Genomic DNA, 22,793 nt, shown 5'->3' on the forward strand with positions numbered 1-22,793 from the left:
ATTTCTTATGTTCCATGCCACATTATTGATGATATCTACATGTTTTATGCACACTTTATGTCATATTCGTGCATTTTCTGGAACTAACCTATTAACAAGATGCCGAAGTGCCAGTTCCTGTTTTCTGCTGTTTTTGGTTTCAGAAATCCTAGTAAAGAAATATTCTCGGAATTGGACGAAATCAACGCCCAGGTTCCTATTTTGCCCGGAAGCATCCAGAACACACGAGAACCGCCAGAGAGGGGGCACAGGGCCACCAAACCCTAGGCCGGCGCGGCCAAGGGGGGGTCGCGCCCCCCTATAGTGTGGGCCCCCCAAAAGTCCACCGACCTTGCCCTTCCGCCTATTTAAAGCCTTCGTCACGAAAACCCTGATACGTTGGACGAAACCAGAGAAAGCCTTCCAGAGCCGCCGCCATCGCGAAGCCAAGATCTGGGGGACAGGAGTCTCTGTTCCGGCACGCCGCCGGGACGGGGAAGTGCCCCCGGAAGGCTTCTCCATCGACACCACCGCCATCTTCATCACCGCTGCTGTCTCCCATGAGGAGGGAGTAGTTCTCCATCGAGGCTCGGGGCTGTACCGGTAGCTATGTGGTTCATCTCTCTCCTATGTACTTCAATACAATAATCTCATGAGCTGCCTTACATGATTGAGATTCATATGATGATGCTTGTAATCTAGATGTCATTATGCTAGTCAAGTGAATTTTACTTATGTGATCTCCGGAGACTCCTTGTCCCACGTGTGTAAAGGTGACAGTGTGTGCACCGTGTGGGTCTCTTAGGCTATATTTCACAGAATACTTATTCACTGTTATGAATGGCATAGTGAAGTGCTTATTTATATCCCTTTATGATTGCAACGTGTTTTGTATCACAATTTGTCTATGTGCTACTCTAGTGATGTTATTAAAGTAGTTTTATTCCTCCTGCACGGTGTAATGGTGACAGTGTGTGCATCCGTGTTAGTACTTGGCGTATGCTATGATTATGATCTCTTGTAGATTATGAAGTTAACTATTGCTATGATGGTATTGATGTGATCTATTCCTCCTACACAGTGTGAAGGTGACAGTGTGCATACTATGTTAGTACTTGGTTTAGTCGAATTGATCTTTCATGCACTCTAAGGTTATTTAAATATGAACATTGAATTGTGGAGCTTGTTAACTCCGGCATTGAGGGTTCGTGTAATCCTACGCAATGTGTTCATCATCCAACAAGAGTGTAGAGTATGCATTTATCTATTCTGTTATGTCATCAATGTTGAGAGTGTCCACTAGTGAAAGTCTAATCCCTAGGCCTTGTTCCTAAATACTGCTATCGCTGCTTGTTTACTGTTTTACTGCGTTACTACTGCTTGTTTACTGTCCTGGGCAAAGCACTTTTCTGGTGCCGTTGCCACTGCTCATATATATTCATACCACCTGTATTTCACTATCTCTTCGCCGAACTAGTGCACCTATTAGGTGTGTTGGGGACACAAGAGACTTCTTGCTTTGTGGTTGCAGGGTTGCATGAGAGGGATATCTTTGACATCTTCCTCCCTGAGTTCGATAAACCTTGGGTGATCCACTTAAGGGAAAACTTGCTGCTGTTCTACAAACCTCTGCTCTTGGAGGCCCAACACTGTCTACAGGAAAAGGAGGGGGCGTAGACATCAAGCTATTTTCTGGCACCGTTGCCGGGGACGAATCAAGACACTCCACCAAGCCCGTCAACCGCCATTAAACCTCCCACGTCAACTACGCGCCAGTTGTGGACAGCAAGCTATTTTCTGGCGCCGTTGCCGGGGAGGAAAGGTAAAAGGTACTCACACTCCGGATCTCGGCTACTAAGCTATTTTCCGCCGTTGTAAGTACTCGAAGCTATTTCCTTTAGATCCTGCAATTGCAACTTTTTGTTTCTTGTTTACACTAGTTAGGCATAATGGAAAACAACAAAAATATGAGAGATCTTTATGAACTTTATCTTGAATTAGGACATGATGTGTTTGAAGAGAGAATTAAAAAACCCATGGAACTTTATATGCATGCTAATGGGAATGTTATTAATATGAATGCTTTGAACACTATTGTTGCTAATGCTATGGAAAATTCTAAGCTTGGGGAAGCTGGTTTTGATGAGCATGATCTTTTTAGTCCCCCAAGCATTGAGGAGGAAATTTACTTTGATGATACTTTGCCTCCCATTTATGATGATTATAATGATAGTAGTCTTTTGTTACCACCTGTTATGGAGGATAAATTTGATTATGATTACAATATGCCTCCTATATTTGATGATGAGAATAATAATGATAGCTACTTTGTTGAATTTGCTCCCACTACAACTAATAAAATTGACTATGCTTATGTTGGGAGTAGCAATAATTTTATGCATGAGACTCATGATAAGAATGCTTTATGTGATAGTTATATTGTTGAGTTTGCTCATGATGCTACTGAAAGTTATTATGAGAGAGGAAAATATTGTGGTAGAAATTTTCATGTTACTAAAACACCTCTCTATATGCTTAAAATCGTGAAGTTGAGCTTGTCTAGTTTTTCTACGCTTGTTGCATTATGCTTCTTGAATTTGTTTATTTACAAGATTCCTTTGCATAGGAAGCATGTTAGACTTAAATGTGTTTTGAATTTGCCTCTTGATGCTCTCTTTTGCTTCAACTACTATTTCTTGCGAGTGCATCATTAAAACTGCTGAGCCCATCTTAATGGCTATAAAGAAAGAACTTCTTGGGAGATAACCCATGTGTTATTTTGCTACAGTACTCTATTTTATATTTGAGTCTTGGAAGTTGTTTACTACTGTAGCAACCTCTCCTTATCTTAGTTTAGTGTTTTGTTGTGCCAAGTAAAGTCTTTGATAGTAAAGTCAATACTAGATTTGGATTACTGCACAGAAACAGATTTCTTGCTGTCACGAATCTGGGCCTAATTCTCTGTAGGTAACTCAGAAAATTATGCCAATTTACGTGAGTGATCCTCAGATATGTACGCAACTTTCATTCAATTTGGGCATTTTCATCTGAGCAAGTCTGGTGCCATTTTAAAATTCGTCTTTATGGATTGTTCTGTTTTGACAGATTCTGCCTTTTATTTCGCATTGCTTCTTTCGCTGTGTTGGGTGGATCTCCTTGTTCCATTACCTTCCAGTAGCTTTGGGCAATGTCCAGAAGTGTTAAGAATGATTGTGTCACCTCTGAACATGTGAATTTTTATTATGCACTAACCCTCTAATGAGTTTGTTTCGAGTTTGGTGTGGAGGAAGTTTTCAAGGGTCAAGAGAGGAGGATGATATACTATGATCAAGAAGAGTGAAAAGCCTAAGCTTGGGGATGCCCCGGTGGTTCACCCCTACATATATCAAGAAGACTCAAGCGTCTAAGCTTGGGGATGCCCAAGGCGTGGGCATCCCCTTCTTCATCGACAACATTATCAGGTTCCTCCCCTGAAACTATATTTTTATTCCGTCACATCTTATGTGCTTTGCTTGGAGCGTCGGTTTGTTTTTGTTTTTGTTTTGTTTGAATAAAATGGATCCTAGCATTCACTTTATGGGAGAGAGACACGCTCCGCTGTAGCATATGGACAAGTATGTCCTTAGTTTCTACTCATAGTATTCATGGCGAAGTTTCTTCTTCGTTAAATTGTTATATGGTTGGAATTGGAAAATGCTACATGTAGTAATTGCTATAATGTCTTGGGTAATGTGATACTTGGCAATTGTTGTGCTCATGTTTAAGCTCTTGCATCATATACTTTGCACCTATTAATGAAGAAATACATAGAGCTTGCTAAAATTTGGTTTGCATATTTGGTCTCTCTAAAGTCTAGATAATTTCTAGTATTGAGTTTTGAACAACAAGGAAGACGGTGTAGAGTCTTATAATGTTTACAATATGTCTTTTATGTGAGTTTTGCTGCACCGGTTCATCCTTGTGTTTGTTTCAAATAAACCTTGCTAGCCTAAACCTTGTATCGAGAGGGAATACTTCTCATGCATCCAAAATACTTGAGCCAACCACTATGCCATTTGTGTCCACCATATCTACCTAATACATGGTATTTATCTGACATTCCAAAGTAAATTGCTTGAGTGCTACCTTTAAAATTCCATCATTCGCCTTTGCAATATATAGCTCATGGGACAAATAGCCTAAAAACTATTGTGGTATTGAATATGTACTTATGCACTTTATCTCTTATTAAGTTGCTTGTTGTGCGATAACCATGTTCCTGGGGACGCCATCAACTACCTTTTGTTGAATTTCATGTGAGTTGCTATGCATGTTCGTCTTGTCCGAAGTAAGAGCGATCTACCACCTTATGGTTAGAGCATGCATATTGTTAGAGAAAAATATTGGGCCGCTAACTAAAGCCATGATCCATGGTGGAAGTTTCAGTTTTGGACATATATCCTCAATCTCATATGAGAATAATAATTGTTGTTACATGCTTATGCATAAAAGAGGAGTCCATTATCTGTTGTCTATGTTGTCCCGGTATGGATGTCTAAGTTGAGAATAATCAATAGCGAGAAATCCAATGCGAGCTTTCTCCTTAGACCTTTGTACAGGCGGCATAGAGGTACCCCATTGTGACACTTGGTTAAAACATGTGTATTGCGATGATCCGGTAGTCCAAGCTAATTAGGACAAGGTGCGGGCACTATTAGTATACTATGCATGAGGCTTGCAACTTGTAAGATATAACATATGCTTTATTACTACCGTTGACAAAATTGTTTCATGTTTTCAAAATAAAAGCTCTAGCACAGATATAGCAATCGATGCTTTTCCTCTATGGAGGACCATTCTTTTACTTTCATTGTTGAGTCAGTTCACCTATTTCTCTCCACCTCAAGAAGCAAACACTTGTGTGAACTGTGCATTGATTCCTACATATTTGCATATTGCACTTGTTATATTACTCTATGTTGACAATTATCCATGAGATATACACATTATAAGTTGAAAGCAACCGCTGAAACTTAATCTTCCTTTGTGTTGCTTCAATACCTTTACTTTGAATTATTGCTTTATGAGTTAACTCTTATGCAAGACTTATTGATGCTTGTCTTGAAGTGCTATTCATGAAAAGTCTTTGCTTTATGATTCACTTGTTTACTCATGTCATTACCATTGTTTTGATCGCTGCATTCATTACATATGTTTACAAATAGTATGATCAAGGTTATGATGGCATGTCACTCCAGAAATTATCTTTGTTATCGTTTTACCTGCTCGGGACGAGCAGAACTAAGCTTGGGGATGCTGATACGTCTCCGACGTATCGATAATTTCTTATGTTCCATGCCACATTATTGATGATATCTACATGTTTTATGCACACTTTATGTCATATTCGTGCATTTTCTGGAACTAACCTATTAACAAGATGCCGAAGTGCCGGTTCTGTTTCTGCTGTATTTGGTTTCAGAAATCCTAGTAAAGAAATATTCTCGGAATTGGACGAAATCAACGCCCAGGTTCCTATTTTGCCCGGAAGCATCCAGAACACACGAGAACCGCCAGAGAGGGGGCACAGGGCCACCAAACCCTAGGCCGGCGCGGCCAAGGGGGGGGTCGTGCCCCCCTATAGTGTGGCCCCCCCAGAAGTCCACCGACCTTGCCCTTCCGCCTATTTAAAGCCTCCGTCGTGAAAACCCTGATACATTGGACGAAACCAGAGAAAGCCTTCCAGAGCCGCCGCCATCGCGAAGCCAAGATCTGGGGGACAGGAGTCTCTGTTCCGGCACGCCGCCGGGACGGGGAAGTGCCCCCGGAAGGCTTCTCCATCGACACCACCGCCATCTTCATCACCGCTGCTGTCTCCCATGAGGAGGGAGTAGTTCTCCATCGAGGCTCGGGGCTGTACCGGTAGCTATGTGGTTCATCTCTTTCCTATGTACTTCAATACAATAATCTCATGAGCTGCCTTACATGATTGAGATTCATATGATGATGCTTGTAATCTAGATGTCATTATGCTAGTCAAGTGAATTTTACTTATGTGATCTCCGGAGACTCCTTGTCCCACGTGTGTAAATGTGACAGTGTGTGCACCGTGTGGGTCTCTTAGGCTATATTTCACAGAATACTTATTCACTGTTATGAATGGCATAGTGAAGTGCTTATTTATATCCCTTTATGATTGCAATGTGTTTTGTATCACAATTTGTCTATGTGCTACTCTAGTGATGTTATTAAAGTAGTTTTATTCCTCCTGCACGGTGTAATGGTGACAGTGTGTGCATCCGTGTTAGTACTTGGCGTATGCTATGATTATGATCTCTTGTAGATTATGAAGTTAACTATTGCTATGATGGTATTGATGTGATCTATTCCTCCTACATAGTGTGAAGGTGACAGTGTGCATACTATGTTAATACTTGGTTTAGTCGAATTGATCTTTCATGCACTCTAAGGTTATTTAAATATGAACATTGAATTGTGGAGCTTGTTAACTCCGGCATTGAGGGTTCGTGTAATCCTACGCAATGTGTTCATCATCCAACAAGAGTGTAGAGTATGCATTTATCTATTCTGTTATGTGATCAATGTTGAAAGTGTCCACTAGTGAAGTCTAATCCCTAGGCCTTGTTCCTAAATACTGCTATCGCTGCTTGTTTACTGTTTTACTGCGTTACTACTGTTGCGTTACTACTGCTTGTTTACTGTCCTGGGCAAAGCACTTTTCTGGTGCCGTTGCCACTGCTCATATATATTCATACCACCTGTATTTCACTATCTCTTCGCCGAACTAGTGCACCTATTAGGTGTGTTGGGGACACAAGAGACTTCTTGCTTTGTGGTTGCAGGGTTGCATGAGAGGGATATCTTTGACCTCTTCCTCCCTGAGTTCGATAAACCTTGGGTGATCCACTTAAGGGAAAACTTGCTGCTGTTCTACAAACCTCTGCTCTTGGAGGCCCAACACTGTCTACAGGAAAAGGAGGGGGCGTAGACATCAAGCTATTTTCTGGCGCCGTTGTCGGGGACGAATCAAGACACTCCACCAAGCCCGTCAACCGCCATTAAACCTCCCACGTCAACTGCGCGCCAGTTGTGGACAGCAGCCGGCCAAGGTGGGTGGAATCCCTCTAGGACTCCACCTTCCATCCTTATTTCTTCCGGACTCTTCTAGAACCTTCTAGAACCTTCTAGAGAAAATACCGGATCATTTTCAAACCTAGAAAATGACTTCCTATATATGAATCTTATTCTCCGGACCATTCCGGAACTCCTCGTGATGTCCTGGATCCCATCCGAGACTCCGAACAAAACTTCGAACTCCATTCCATATTCCATATCTACTTAAACGACATCAAACCTTAAGTGTGTCACCCTACGGTTCGTGAACTATGTAGACATGGTTGAGACTTCTCTCCGACCAATAACCAATAGCGGGATCTGGAGATCCATAATGGCTCCCACATATTCAACGATGACTTAGTGATCGAATAAACCATTCACATACGATACCAATTCCCTTTGTCACGCGATATTTTACTTGTCCGAGGTTTGATCATCGGTATCACTCTATACCTTGTTCAACCTCGTCTCCTGACAAGTACTCTTTACTCGTACCGTGGTATGTGGTCTCTTATGAATTTATTCATATGCTTGCAAGATATTAGACGACATTCCACCGAGAGGGCCCAGAGTATATCTATCCGTCATCGGGATGGACAAATCCCACTGTTGATCCATATGCCTCAACTCATACTTTCCGGACACTTAATCCAACCTTTATAACCACCCATTTACGCAGTGGCGTTTGATGTAATCAAAGTACCTTTCCAGTATAAGTGATTTACATGATCTCATGGTCGAAAGGACTAGGTAACTATGTATCGAAAGCTTATAGCAAATAACTTAATGACGTGATCTTATGCTACGCTTAATTGGGTGTGTCCATTACATCATTCATATAATGACATAATCTTGTTATTAATAACATCCAATGTTCATGATCACGAAACCATGATCATCTATTAATCAACAAGCTAGTTATACAAGAGGCTTACTAGGGACTCTTTGTTGTTCACATAATACACATGTATCAATGTTTCGGTTAATACAATTATAGCATGGTATATAAACTTTTATCATAAACATAAAGATATATAATAACCACTTTTATTATTGCCTCTTGGGCATATCTCCAACAGCCGCATGGATTCCCAGATAGCTAGCACGCACGTATGGAATGTGATATGTGGTGCGAAGGTGGTGTCCTACCACTACGCGAAGGTCTCGCGCAATACTAAGATGCGCATCATGTAGCTACTTCACAAAAAAACCCCGTTTTGGCACCCCGAAAAATGAAAAAACCATCGCCCATGGGTCGGATTGGAAATCCGCTCCCGGGACCTTGTTTCCCATCCAAGGGACCACGCACGTGCCAAATATGGCCTCGTTCCGACAAACTATGCGGTGTCACGGGCCGTTTCCTACTCATTTGCCCTAAAAATCATAGAACTCCGGACGTGATAGCCCTGTTTGTGAAGGGTTTTTCCAAAATAATTGTCGTATCCTACTTCCGAATTTTAGAGTGATTACTAGGACACATAAAATGATGTCATGCGGCTCTGCGGGATTTTCTGACTTCGTTTAAATTACCATTTGGCCAAAACGGGCCCCCACGGAGATGTGCTATGGGCGTACCGGGCGCGCTGGTGCACCCGTTTACCATCGCGCTAAACGGAAAAAAATTCGCACATGAAGTGATATGTCATTGACCTCAAAACATTTTTCCCGGAATTTATTGAGCGATGAAAAGTGTAGCCCTAGTTCAAATCCGGTCACTTTCCAGCGGATTCGGCGGGACACCGCAGGAAGCCGCATGGATTCCCAGATAGCTAGCGCGCACATATGGCATGTGATATGTGGTGCGAAGGCGGTGTCCTACCACTACGCGGAGTCTCGCGCAATACTAAAATGCACCCCATGTACCTGCTTCACAAAAAAACCCGTTTTGGCACCCCGAAAATGAAAAAACCATCGCTCATGGGTCGGATTGGAAATCCGCTCCCGGGGCCTTGCTTCCCATCCCAGGGACCACACACGTGCCAAATATGGCCTCGTTCCGACAAACTATGCGGTGTCACGAGCCGTTTCCTACTTATTTGCCCAAAAGCCATAGAACTCCGGACGTGATAGCCCTGTTTGCGAAGGGTTTTCCAAAATAACTGTCGTATCCTAATTCCGACTTTTGGAGTGGTTACTAGGACACATAAAATGATGCCATGCGGCTCTGCGGGATTTTCTGACTTCGTTTAAATTGCCATCTGGCTAAAACGGGAACCTGAGGATATATAAGAAAGTGATTGAATTGTTTCTATGTTAACATGGTTACATGATTCAAATATGCATATTTTGACATAACCGGATAGAGGATGTTTTTCTGAATATTTTGATACCTCATACGCATTTTTCTGACATCATATAAATTAGTTATGATTTTTATAAAATTAGACAAATTTGAAAAATTGCCTACACCGAGGCTGGCCGTCGGCGTTGCCCTGTCTATGCCTAGGGCAAAAGATATGCCGAGGGCTGCCCTCGGCGTAGACCTCGCTACGCCGATGACCGCGCTACGCCAAGGGTCGAAAGGACAGGCTGACCTGGCCGGCCATACGCCGACGGCCCGGACTTTTGGCCGTCGGCGTATAGCCTGGCCCTCGGTGTAGCCTCCTATTCCTGTACTGATTGAAAATGCGGTAGTGATAGTCCGATGCACTTCTTGCCCCATAAATGATAAATCCATAATATTGGCATGTCCGTTTAAATGATAAATCCATAACATACGGTCGCAGTTCAAATGATAAATCTGGGAGACGATTGCACATATTGACATGTCCGTTTATTCATGTGTAGAGCATGTGTCTACCTAGCTACTCCGTAGTCCGTACGTTACAGCACCCACGCAGGAGCGTCGACGGCTAGCTCTCGAAGCTGGAGGTACGGGATAGCTCGTCAGGCGCAGCGCGGCATGGGGATGCGGCAGACGTCGAAGAGGCGGCGGGCGTTGGGGCTGTGGATGTATGCCCCGTAGTTGGGGCTGCGCGCGTACCCGCACAGGCATCCCATCTGCGCCCGCAGCGCTCCGCAGCAAGCCGGCGGCACCGGCCCGCCGAACAGCGTCGGCCCAGCGCACGGCGTCAGCTGCGACGGGTTGCACGCCGCCGCCGACTCGGCCTCGCCGGTTCCGATGGCGATTGCCACGAGAGCGGCGAGGGCGACCAAGGTTGCCACCATCGACTTCATCCTGATGGATAAGCGACGCTACGTGTGTGTGACGGATGGAGATGTGACGAGACGAGGATGGTTGCTACTGTACTTGCTAGCTGCTGCTACTTATAGCGGCCAGGCCAAGGCGCCGCGGATGAACCGTATGCATGCGTGGCATGTGTCGACGATGACGCCCGGCGCCTTGGACGCACACGCGCGCGCCGCTCACTGGAGATCGGCGAGACGATCAGCTCTGCACCAACTCTAGTTAGGTGGCCGTTGCGATCCAGTTAAATCTGCTTTGGAGTACGTTTTTGCAGACTAACCGAGATCGTCAGGCGGCGAACCGCACGTCGCCGGCCATGGCGCTCCTGAGGTTTTCCTCCTTCCAGCGATTGAGGTCAAATTGGGGTGAATCCATTTGTATTGTATAACTTGGAGCATGTCCTCGCATCCGGCACCCCCAGTGCAGCATAACCAAGGGTGCCTTTTAAGCATATGGCAAGTTTTTTTTTCGATAAATAGCATATATTAATACGGATTTGCTGGAAATCAGGCGTCTGATACTTAATAAGTTTAAGTCGAGCACTTGTTGTGCTTGTAGGTTCATGCTCTGATTTTTGGGTTGTTTGTGTGTGTGTTTGTGTTGTTGTTGGCCCAACGCGTAAGCGGGCTGACTTGTTTTTTTCGGGCCTCGCGGAGTGGGCTTTGTGAAGTGGGCTCGCGGAGTGGGCTCGTGGTGATGGTTTCTATCTACAAGGAATTTTCTCTCTCCCATGGAACCGCTTACCGCGCATTCCAGTTGCACGTGCAAACGCCATATTTCCAGTTGCATGTGGGGTGCAACTGAGGTTTTTTCGGTTACATGTGAGTTGCAACTGATTTTTTTTTCAAGTGCATGAGCGTTGTAACTGAGATTTTTCCACTTGCGCATATGTTGCAACTAAGAATTTTCACATACACGCCCGCGTCGCAACTAAGAATTTTCACTTACATGTGGATTGCAACTGATATTTTTTTCCAATTGCATGGGCGTTGCAACTGAGATTTTTCGAGTTATGCATATTTTGCAACTAAGAATTTTCATATACATGTGGGTTGCAAGAGATTTTTTCAGTTACGCATGCGTCGTCACTAAAAATTTCCACTTACATGTGAGTTGCAACTGATTGCTACTAAGATTTTTCTTATGTCTTAAATGGTTACACAGATTATCTTTTGTAGTGAAAAATACGAATGTACAAAACTGGACGTCAAAACTAAAGTAATACACGGCTTAATAAGCTACTGATGTCAGCGACTTAGACTTATTATGTCTCAGGCGACTGATCTCTAGGCGCTCCCATATTAATATCGTGGAGATACTAATTACATCTAGCCTCTGCAATAACGTCATGTCTTAATGACATATAAAAGATGCACAAAAAAAGAAGAATTACAAAAAAAAGTCCCGCTAGACTGATCAATTTCTTGAAACAGCAACACTGGCACCACCAAGACAACGCCACAAGATCAGCTTCTCCATAAGCGACATCTCCAAGAAAGAAACAGTGCACAAACGTTGTCATCGTCCGATCATAGATCTTAGGTTTTCACCGATGCCTTCACAAGAACATTTCCAGACACAACCAATTAAGGCCAGACCTTGGATTTACACCCTGAAAGATAAGACTCTGAACCATACATGTCGCTGTTTCAAGTCACGAAGCACCAAGCCAATTCCACATCACCACCAAGATCCGACCACCATTGCTATTCCACCGATTTCGGCTTTCATGACCTTCTCCGCAAGTACCATGGATAGAAAATGAGATCCATGATATTAACAGCCAGCAGAGCTTCAAAGCGCTCCCTCTAAAACCGAACGGTCAGATAAAAAACATGAGTGCGCACGACTGAAACCACCCAATCCAGCAATCTTCAAGTATTATTCGCACAATAAATTACGCCGGCAGGGCCTTCCGGAACATGACAATCCATCCAGACTGATGAGAACGAGCATCCGACAGATCTTCAACTTGGTGTGAGAAGAATCCGAGGACCGTCTCCTTTATTCAGATCGGACACGAACGACGCCAACCATCCTGGCAAGCATCTGGCAAGTAGTGGTTTGTTTTCTTAGTCTGGTCAAACCGCCTCATAGTGTTGTGGACATGTCTGGTGCTTGGATAAATACTTTTTCTCCTGGAGCAGCCCAACTTTATCTTATTTTTTTTCTGATAAAGGACATTTTATTACTCAAAAGGTTTAAGGCTGTCTTATGTGGAGGGGCAGTTCCATGCTGTATGATTTGAAAAACTAGAAATGATGCATGCTTTCGGATCCGCTTCCGTGATGATCATGCAATTATGATTTACAGACTGTAGCAAAATGATCAATTCTTGGACTCTACTGCACAAAACCAAGGGCGGAAGGCATGAAGATGGAGTGAAAATGTTAGATTATTTTCAAGTAAATTTAATTATCGAAAGAACATCACATATACACTAGCATACAACCATACACATCAGCCTAATCACATCTGGTAGTTATGAATATGAAACAAGTACTAATGCAAGGCAAGAGATGATGATCACGTACATCACGGATGGTAGGTCGCTCTAGCAACAACATCACCATGATAGTTCTCGATGTCGCCCATGGTGTTGTCGAATTCGCCGGATCTATCGAAGAAGCAGACAAACCGGCGAGGAAAAACTCAAACAACACCGAGCGGTCGCACCGAGATTCCCCCCCTGTCGCAGGTTCCGTCCACCCCCCCTCCCTAGCGGTGGCGGGAATCTCGGGAAATTTAGATATTTCCATTTGCAGATATTTTTATTTTTATTATATTTTTTCATCCCATAAATTGCTCAGATTTTGCCACGTCATCCCCTACAGGTGGGTCCCACTTGCAGATTAACTATCAATTCACGTTTAATTTAAGATTAGTTCACATTGCAAAAAACCCTGTAGTGGAGCGGCACATTTTTGCTACCAACATGAAAAGTGGTAGTTTTCGGTAATTTAAGCACAAATATGGTAGTTTTATGCTGTCAACTTAATCAAGATATATACAAAGATATGTTCCATAGGTGATGTTTTTAGGATATTGGATGATGAGGGGTTGCCCACACCAATGTCTAGAAGAAGAACACCATGGTAAGAAACACATATGGACTTGCGTTCTCACAAGAATCGGAGGGATGTAATTTCCAATAAGGAGGAACTAGGAGTCTCTATCTAGTCTTTCAACTTGGTTATTATGTCAAGTAAAGATTCCACGAGATAAATTAATCTCTTTAATCCTTTGCTCAATAATTGCATAAAATAAAATTTTCCACTTGATAATCTTTTTAACCTTATTCGTCGTAGAGTTTCTAAACAGTGGCTCCATGAATCCAACATTATCTTTGGCTGAAGGGTGGTCCACTCTATGCTTGTGTTCCATGCATGAGCATATTCACCCTCCTAACTGATGTGCCATTTAGGAGGATCTTCAATCTCGGTACCGTGCCTTACATGTGCATTGCCCCAAGTGGACGAGGCGGGTGGCCGTGCCTTAAGGTACGGTCTTAGAAAGAAGGACTGGATCATACTTTATTTTCCGTTCTGAGGTCCCATTTGTTAAGTGTGAGGAACATGTTGTATTTTTTTCTTTTATCTTAGGCTCATCTTTGTAATTGTACGCCCATCGCTTTGACTAACACAGTTTCTGCGTCAGACCTTTCCACGTTCAAAAGAAAACTTCATTCTGTTAATTACTCGTCAATCTCACTACTTTTGGGTGGTTTAGTCTTTTCTAGCGTAATTTTTCTCATCTTCTTCGCTATGATCTCTCCTCTAACTGATCTCGGCATTGTCAGTCTGGTGACTTGTTCTTATCAAATTCGCATGTTGCTCATTCTTCATTTTTCTTGTATCTTTTTTGTTCATCTGTGTTACTTGCTAGAGTCATTTCGTGCAGATTTTTCATAAACTTGATTAACTATTAATTCTCCCCCGAACATAGTCCCTCCCTCCTAGCTCCAATATGTCTTTCTATTTAAAGCAGATCATCATATACTCCCTTCAAGATGCTTTAAATTTATCTAATTTCAGATGTATTAGAAGTGTCTAATTAAATCTAAATTTAAATGAATATAACATACTATTTTTTTATAGGACGGAGGGAGTAGTTAACTTCCTAGCCAAACAAGCTCCCAGCCTCATTACAAATTCCGCTTCTACTTCTACCTGTTGACTGTCGTAGTGTAGATCATGGCTGAAGGCAATGCTCCGTCGTTTTGAAGGCAACTGAACACGTTAGAACATGCTCCTTCCGTTTAGTTTTAGTTGTCGCTCACATAAAAATCAGCGATACTTGTCTATTGCTGTACTCTGCCTTGATTTTGAAATAGATTCGAAAACAGACATGCTTTTTGACATCCGAAACAAATTTAAACTGCAGGCAGTGGAATATATATTTTGTACACTACGCATGATTGTGCAAAATCTGCTGTGCCGGTAGATGCCCAACCAACGCAGCGACCGCACGCGGGACAGGGAGTCCTCTGACACGCAGCAGATCCTGACCGTCCTCCCAACCCTATCCACTCACTCCGCCTTCCCCTCCGTGCACCTCGTCCACAAACACCGGGGCAACCGGTCTCCGCGCTCTCCGCCCCTGCTACGCGGGCCCCGGGATGACGCCCTGACCGCAACGTCAGCAAGGGCGCACGAACACCGGGCCTCCGTTGCGGCGCCCGTGTTCCGCAGACAAGACAACTTCCCAGGCACACCCTCGGAGTCTTCCTAATTTACACAAAGAGACGTGCGCCAATCATTGTCTCGGGTCGTTCGGAAGCCAGTAGCAATACTCCGCTCCAATAGGTACTTATCTGCGGAAAGCAGATTGTTTAGGGGGTTGCGTGTAAATAGCGCTTGCTGCAGGAAAATATCCTTTTCTTCCTTCCCCAGCTCGCCCACCCCACTCTCGCCTCGCCTCGCTCCTCTTCACTTCCTTCCCCCTCGGCTTCGAGGGTTTTTTTTTCTTTATTTTTTCTTCTTTTTTTCCCTTTTTATTTTCCATTTCGATTCCCTTCTTCCTTCCTTCCTTCCGTTTGGGTTGGATTAATCCGACCCAGACCCTAATAATCGATCTCCCCGACCCGGGAGGCAGGCGGGCCGGGGATCGATCGCCATGCAGCAGCTGATGAAGCAGGCGGTGGCGGCGCAGCAGCAGCAGCAACAGATGATGCAGCAGGCGCTCCTCATGCAGCACCACCAGCAGCACCAGCAGGCGGCCGCCGGCCCGCCCATGTTCCCGGCGCACCACCCGCACCCGGGTCTCGTCGCCGCGCAGCAGGTGCCTTCCCTTTTCGCGGCTCGATCGCTCCCGTTTGCGCCGGGTTGGTGGGTTTCGGAGGTTTCAGGGGCTCGATTTGGGGGTTCTCACGCGCGGGGCTGCTGCCAGCCAGCCGTTTCGGTTGCATGTTCTACTACTGTAGTAGGATTCAGGCCTCTCGATCGATTGGGCTATTATTCGGTTCACACGTTGGGGATTCGGTTGCTTCCATGTCGGGATTTTATTTTCTATTTCGTGCCTTCTTCAGGGCTCTCTTCGCTCGGACCGTGCCCATGCCGGGAAATTTAGTTCGTCTGTTTCTACGATTTGTGGAATTAGGGTATTCCTCGGACTCTAGGGGGTGATTCTGACTGTATCTCAGATCTTCTCTGCTGTTCTAAGCTAACTAGCTAACCTACAAACTAGTACTATTAGGCTTTGGCTGTTGTTTTTTAGCCTATTTACGCCCCAGTCCGCGTGGAATTAGGTGCGTGTCGCTAACTGCATGCTGCTGTCATCTACAATTAGTTTTAGGTCATTACAGATGAGATCATGGACGTGTTTACAACACTGACCTAGTATATGTTTGTGCTGGAGTTTTATGTGATAATATTGTCAGCGACATAGTGTTAGATAATCTCGTGCTCTCAGTGTCAGAGCAACTATATCAGATCCCTAAAAAATCCATAGTCTAAAACGATTTTAGAGGATCCTCTAAAACTGTATTAGAGGATATGGAGGCTGCAACTTTTTCAGATCATCTAAAACTGCATCCTCTATACCTTACTGTTCCCTCTATTTCCCGCATATGTGTGCATATAAATTTATTTAAAATCCAATTCTACATCAAATTTGACCAAGTCTTTCATCAATTAAACCAACATCTCAAACTCAAATATATCATGCGAAATATAGTACAAATTCAAACATAGCACATGAAACATAGATCAAATTGAAAACGAACATGGCATAGTTCTAATTAGAACACCCTGTAGCATATTGCTGCTCTTTTTTACTTCTTCGATTTCTTATTCTTCTTCTAGAACTACTCGAGATGCCGTCTGTACTCCACCGGAGGGTGGCAGGCTGGCAGCTAATCACTCACGGTATCGGACAGTGTCCTTTGTACCCGACGGATGATTCATGACTTAACGCTGTCATCCTTGAAGATTGTCTTGCCCTTCTCCTCGTCTAGGTCAGCCATCTCCTCATCCTTCTTGGACTCCTCAACTGCCTTTTGATGGGCCTTGAGGTGGAAGTTGGCGCTGGCCTCTGCCTCTGAAGCGGTGATTGCCATGGCCAGCTAGGAGTCATCGTCCTTTTCCGAGGACGCCGAGAGCCTGTCTCAGTCAGTGGAGTCGTAGGATACGTTGAACACCTGGTGTGGTGCGGGGCTGAAAAGTCCCCGCCGCCAAAGAATATCGACATAGAGGCTCCTCTTTTTCCCGCCCTCTCCTCTTTATTTGTAGCCTAGAGGCGGGTTTAGAGGGTCCTCTAAATTTTTTATGGATAGAGGATCTGAGAGAGTGGTTTTTTTGCACCTCCTCCTTTATTATAGCAGTTCTTATAGGGAATGGGGTGTTTTAGGGAATCTGCTAGAGTTGCTATTAGTTTCTTAACTTTGAAGTGGAATTATACAGTCGGAACTGTGAATGAGTTTGGAGTGCCTGTGAAGCTCGGCTGGAAATTTTCTGCCAATTAAGTCACCATTTGAGGCGTTTTTTATAAGAAATAAAGCGCTCTTTATCGAATATTTTTAAGGCGTTTTGGTTTAATTTTTCTGTTTGGTCATAAATAAGTGCTTGGCAAGTGGCGACTGACATACAACTGTATAATTCTTGCACTGTTGATCAGTTCAGTGTGCACTTCAGTATTGACTCTTAGTGCATAGGTTGCATTAATGCTCAGCCCCAATATTCTGTTAATATTTGTATGATATGGTTACGTGTAGCTGTTCCAAGTGATAGCAAGTGAATACAGTTGCATCTTTTAGGAATCAGTTGTGCAAAGTTCTGCTAAACATGTTCATATTAGATGTATTTTGCAATAGTGTAACTTTTGCCTCTCGATGAGGACATTCAACTGTTCCTTACATGCTAATAGTATTGTATAGCTATTCCTTTCAGCTTGCCTCCACTCATAATTCAATAATGCAAGAAATCTACGTAACGTTGAAATCAGCCGCAGTATTCTGTTAATACTTGTATGGTATGGTTACCTGTAGCTGTTCCAAGTGCTAGCAAGTGAATACGTTGCATCTTATAGGAATCAGTTGCGCAAAGTTCCGCTAAACTTGTTCATATTAGATGCATTTTGCAGTAGTGCAACTTTTGCCTTCCACTGAGGACATTCAAGTGTTTCTTACATGCTGATAGTATTGTATAGCTATTCATTTCAGCTTGCCTCAACTCATAATTCAGTACTGCAAGAAATCTAAGCAACATACATGCAACAACATATTGTAGATCTGTATAGCTTTCCTGAATCATGTATCCTGTAAGCAAGGGAACTTGCTTGGTGTCCGTTACTCCTTTGCGTACCTTAATGCATTCATACTGTTCCATTCGATTCTGGTGTTGATTTACATACTTTTACTGTTTGTTTTAATCCTTTTCCTTCAATAATCTTAGGGCTATATTGTGCTTATGACACTTGTGTTTTGCAGATAGAGCCCATTGTTAGTGGAAACCTTCCACCTGGCTTTGATTCAAGTACATGCCGCAGCGTGTAAGTGTGGATTATTTGATACTTCTGGTTACTTCGTACCCTAAATAATGAATCACTGAAAAACACTACTTTATACAAACAAGATACGTATCTGTAAAATGTTGGCTCGTTTGCTTACATTCTCAAATTGGATATGTTCTTCAGATTGCCTGATTATCTGGATCAAGTTTTCTTCTGCTTATTTTTACACCAAGCTGCACACATTTCTGTTTGTGGTACTAATCATTGATATTCTTAATAGGTATGTTGGCAATATCAGTCTTCAAGTCACGGATTCACTACTCCATGAGGTTTTCCAAAGTATTGGTCCAGTAGAAGGGTGCAAGCTCATCAGGAAAGAAAAGGTGACTTGTGCTCTTTCAGACAAAACTAGCTGGGCCTTTCTTTTATGTCTAGACTATGTTTTCCTTACAATAGAAAACATTTTCTTACCAGCCATGATGCATATTCTCAGACAAAAAGGTTTATGTTGTCAATAGTGACTATTTGATTCGTTGGTATAATTGCATTTATTTTGCGCATAATTGGTTGAGATTCGAGAACCCTACTGTGTGAGCTTTATGTGACTGTTTTGGAGTATTTATTGGGATTGGCATGGTAGATAAATTCCATAAACCCTAGTTCTGTGCAACTACCTGCAAGGAAGCTTTCAGATGTTGGCTGGCTATGTTTGATTAACAAATGTTCACATGGGACGGCTAGATGTATAACTCAATTGGCCTCTTGTTAGGACCTTAGCTTTCTATTTTAGTAATGCCTGTCTTCTCTCTCTTGAAAAAATCATAGCATGCTCCATTTTTTGTGTGTCCTTCACTTAATCTGCTACTCCCTCCGATTCATATTACTTGTCGCTAATATATATGTATCTAGAACTAAAATGGGTCTAGATACATCCATATTGGCGACAATTAGTATGAATCGGAGGGAGTACTATAGTTTGTTGAACGGCTAACGCTGTATTCGTTGTTGCTTGTGTTTATAAGCTATTCACCTTGGTGCTTTTTAACTTGCAGTCATCTTTTGGTTTTGTTGACTATTATGACCGTAGATACGCTGCGCTTGCAATCGTGTCACTCAATGGTAGACAGCTGTAAGTGTTTGTTTTTCAATATTAATTATCTATACACACACTTATTAATGCCCTGCCTTTCACATTAATATTTCTTATGATACTGAATTACCAGGGTTGGCCAGCCAATAAAAGTCAATTGGGCATATACAAGTACCCAGAGAGAAGATACATCAGGTTTTGAACTGAAAGATGATCTAAATGTTCCATTGTATTTAATTCTTCTTTACAGTGTCTGTGTGTGCATCCTCATGCATATGATTGCGAGTCTCTTGAAACTGAGGTCTAATCTGTTTATTCTTGCAGGTCATTTTAACATCTTTGTCGGGGATCTTTGCCCGGAGGTCACAGATGCTGCTTTGTTTGCTTTTTTCTCGGCATATTCTACCTGCTCGTAAGTGTTTGACATCTCTGCATCTAGCCCCGTTTGTACACTTCATTGTGCCGTATCACTTCATCTTGGTAACCTGTGCAGAGATGCTAGGGTTATGTGGGATCAGAAGACTGGACGGTCCCGAGGGTTTGGTTTTGTTTCCTTTAGAAATCAGCAGGTAGTGTTACTATGGTAACTTAAACATTAATATGAACTGTGGAGTATTGTTATCTTATTTGAACTGCTATTTCATCATCTTATTTTGTTCATCGACAGGATGCACAAACTGCCATAAATGAATTGAATGGTGCGCTCCCTTTTGCTTATTGCTAGCATGTCTTAGTCTAGAGTTACCGAATTAGCTTCAGTCAGTGATGCAATGGTAATGGCTTTTTTTTTTGTGTGTGTTCAGGAAAGTGGCTTGGCAACCGCCAAATTCGTTGTAATTGGGCAACAAAGGGCGCTAATGCTGGTGAGGAGAAGCAAAGTACAGACTCCAAGGGTATGGTAGAGTTGATAAATGGACCATCAGGTGAATATACAGACTTTTTGTGCCTGAGGTGCTTGTTTTAATTTAATACTCCCTCCGTACAATGAAACATGTCTTAACTTTCTCTGAATTTGGATGTATCTAGACACTAAATAGTATGTGGATACATCAAAATTTTGACGAAGTTGAGACATATTTCATGGGAAGGAGGTAGTAGTTTAGATGCTTGTATGATATGGAACAAGTTAAGGAGGAGCTTAGTTCTGGCTTTACTTCGTTTGTTATTCAGTTTGTTAGTGGAACTGCTAGATTTTGTATCTCGCTTGTGCCAAGTTAGCTGGCTCATATTGCAACGTAGCTTTCCTGTAAGCAGCCTGCAGGCTGACTGTACCCAAAAATCTGGTTGAAATTTGAACGAAACCTCCTGACTTTCCCACAAAAAATAAACAAATTGAACCTTGGAGTTGAATTTACTTTACAAAGTTCTGCTACATTGGGATGGAATATCACTTCAACGTAATGGTTCCATTCTTAATATTTTATAGACGATGAATTAAAATATTACCTCTGTCCATTTTTAGATGTCAAAAATTTGTCTAAATTCGAATGTATCTAGACATTTTTTAGGCATAGATACATCCAAATTTAGACGAACCACTGGACATCTATTAACGGAGGGAGGGAGTATATTTCTTCTCACAGAGTCAATTTGCATAATCCTCTAGTGCATTTAGTCACTTTCCAGAAACTGACAAGCGAAATATTTTCGTTGTTCTTGTTTTACAGAAGCTGGCAAAGAGAATGCAAACGAAGATGGCCCTGAAAATAACCCACACTATACGACTGTTTATGTTGGCAATCTTCCCCATGATGTAATTTCTATGTTCCAATTTAATTTTTGGTTGTGCTTCCTATTGTGTCTTCTTATATGTTTGGTCATCGCTAACTTGTTGGTTTTTGTTTACTAGATCAACAGCAATGACGTGCATCGATTTTTTCATTTACTCGGGGCTGGCTCAATTGAGGAGGTCCGCGTAACACGTGATAAAGGTTTTGGCTTTGTGAGGTATAGCACCCATGAAGAAGCTGCAGTAGCAATTCAGACGGGTAATGGCCAACTTATTGGTGGGAGGCAGATCAAGGTATTTTGTCTTCAGATGTCACCATTTCCACAAATAATAGCCCATTTTGACCTATTTACTAAAGTTCATCTGATATAACAGAGGTGATTGATTATCCATATCTGTTCAAATCTTGCAGTGCTCTTGGGGAAGCAAGCCAACTCCACCTGGGACGGCATCTGCGCCTCTGCCCCCTCCGGCATTAACGCCATACACCCCTGGCGTGTCGGCAGCTGACCTCTTCTACGAGCGATCCCTCGCGCTGAGCAAGATGGCTGCTAACCCAGGTCTGATGGGTCAGCACGCTTCCCTGAGGCAGGCTGCTATGGGTATGGGCGCCGGAGCCAGCCAGGCCATCTATGATGGTGGCTTCCAGAGCGTCAACCCTCAGCAACAGCAACAACAGCAGCAGCTCATGTACTACTGAGTGGCTTTGTGAAGCAAGTTTGACGACGACGACAACGACGCCCTCCCCTCCTAATATATATACATAGTACATGAAGCCTCACAAGGGCTTTTTCTTCTCTTTTTAAAATCCGTATTATCCCCACCTAGTAATTTACTATCCTCTGGTGCTGTTGACTTTGGTTTCTGGATCCAGCTATATATATTACGACTGTAGAACATATGTATTCCTAACGTGCCAAGAGTTCGGGTAGTTCCCTGGCTTATACATTCCCGTGCCTTGTTTGGGTCCTCGTTGTTTCATGGAGGCAACCTGCCAAACTGTTTACATAAGCTGCTCAGCTGTGTAGCTCACATCTTACATCTTCGTCTGTCGAGATTTTGTTCCAGTGCATTCTTGAGGTAGTGTGGAGTGTCGTTCTGCACATTTTCAACATCCTCAGCTTCAGGTAGTGTGCGAGTGTTGTTTTGCACATTGCTTACAGAAAAGATTTGTTATCCTTCTTTGTGTTTGTTGAAGTGGATGTAATAAAAACTGTGGCAGTGCATAGGCTCGTTATGCTAAGGTGGAGTTGGTCGGCTCAGACTTTCAAATAACGAGCCCAAAACTGAAACTCGGGTTGACTCCAAAACTTTGCAAGATTGTCTGTTTAGATCAGTAAAACAGTTCGACATATAGCACCATAGCTTCTACATACAATTGTTCTTGATTGTTTGGGCATGCATGATGCAATCATCACCACAATAATATCAATAAATGACCACTGGTGGAAAAAAGGCCTTTGGTCGCGGTTCGCAACTGCCATTAGTCGCGGTTGCGCAACCGCGACCAAATAGGCGTGACTAAAGCCCCCTCCTTTAGTCGCGGTTGCTTAAAAACCGCGACTAAAGGCCCGTCCACGTGGGCGCCAGGCGGCCGTCGGGGCGGAGGACCTTTAGTCGCGGTTCTTCTGACCAACCGCGACTAAAGGCCGCCGCAGGTTTAGGGTTTTAGCCCCCCCCCTAAACCTGCCCCCCCTAAACCAGTTTTCTGTTTAATTTGTATTGTTTTATTTCTTTTGTGCTTT

General features: G+C 43.1%; 2 protein-coding genes across 2 annotated transcripts; one reads left to right on the forward strand and one right to left on the reverse strand.

Moving 5' to 3' along the window:
* Nucleotides 1-9,843: 9,843 nt before the first annotated feature.
* On the reverse strand, nucleotides 9,844-10,303 carry LOC127348912 (probable non-specific lipid-transfer protein 2). The gene has a single exon (XM_051374771.2). It carries the CDS (start codon nucleotides 10,270-10,272, stop codon nucleotides 9,982-9,984), a length of 291 nt encoding a protein of 96 aa, XP_051230731.1. The 5' UTR covers nucleotides 10,273-10,303; the 3' UTR covers nucleotides 9,844-9,981.
* A 4,920-nt stretch (nucleotides 10,304-15,223) lies between these two features.
* LOC127295337 (oligouridylate-binding protein 1B) lies at nucleotides 15,224-21,994 on the forward strand. Its single transcript, XM_051325271.2, has 12 exons — nucleotides 15,224-15,562; nucleotides 18,207-18,268; nucleotides 18,510-18,612; nucleotides 19,282-19,358; nucleotides 19,453-19,514; nucleotides 19,644-19,731; nucleotides 19,813-19,888; nucleotides 19,987-20,017; nucleotides 20,123-20,242; nucleotides 20,987-21,072; nucleotides 21,169-21,342; nucleotides 21,461-21,994. The coding sequence occupies exons 1-12, from the start codon at nucleotides 15,398-15,400 to the stop codon at nucleotides 21,746-21,748; spliced, it is 1,332 nt and encodes a 443-aa protein (XP_051181231.1). The 5' UTR covers nucleotides 15,224-15,397; the 3' UTR covers nucleotides 21,749-21,994.
* Nucleotides 21,995-22,793: the final 799 nt, after the last annotated feature.

Source organism: Lolium perenne, chromosome 4, assembly GCF_019359855.2.
Source record: "Lolium perenne isolate Kyuss_39 chromosome 4, Kyuss_2.0, whole genome shotgun sequence".
In the NCBI taxonomy this organism is placed as follows: Eukaryota; Viridiplantae; Streptophyta; class Magnoliopsida; order Poales; family Poaceae; genus Lolium; species Lolium perenne.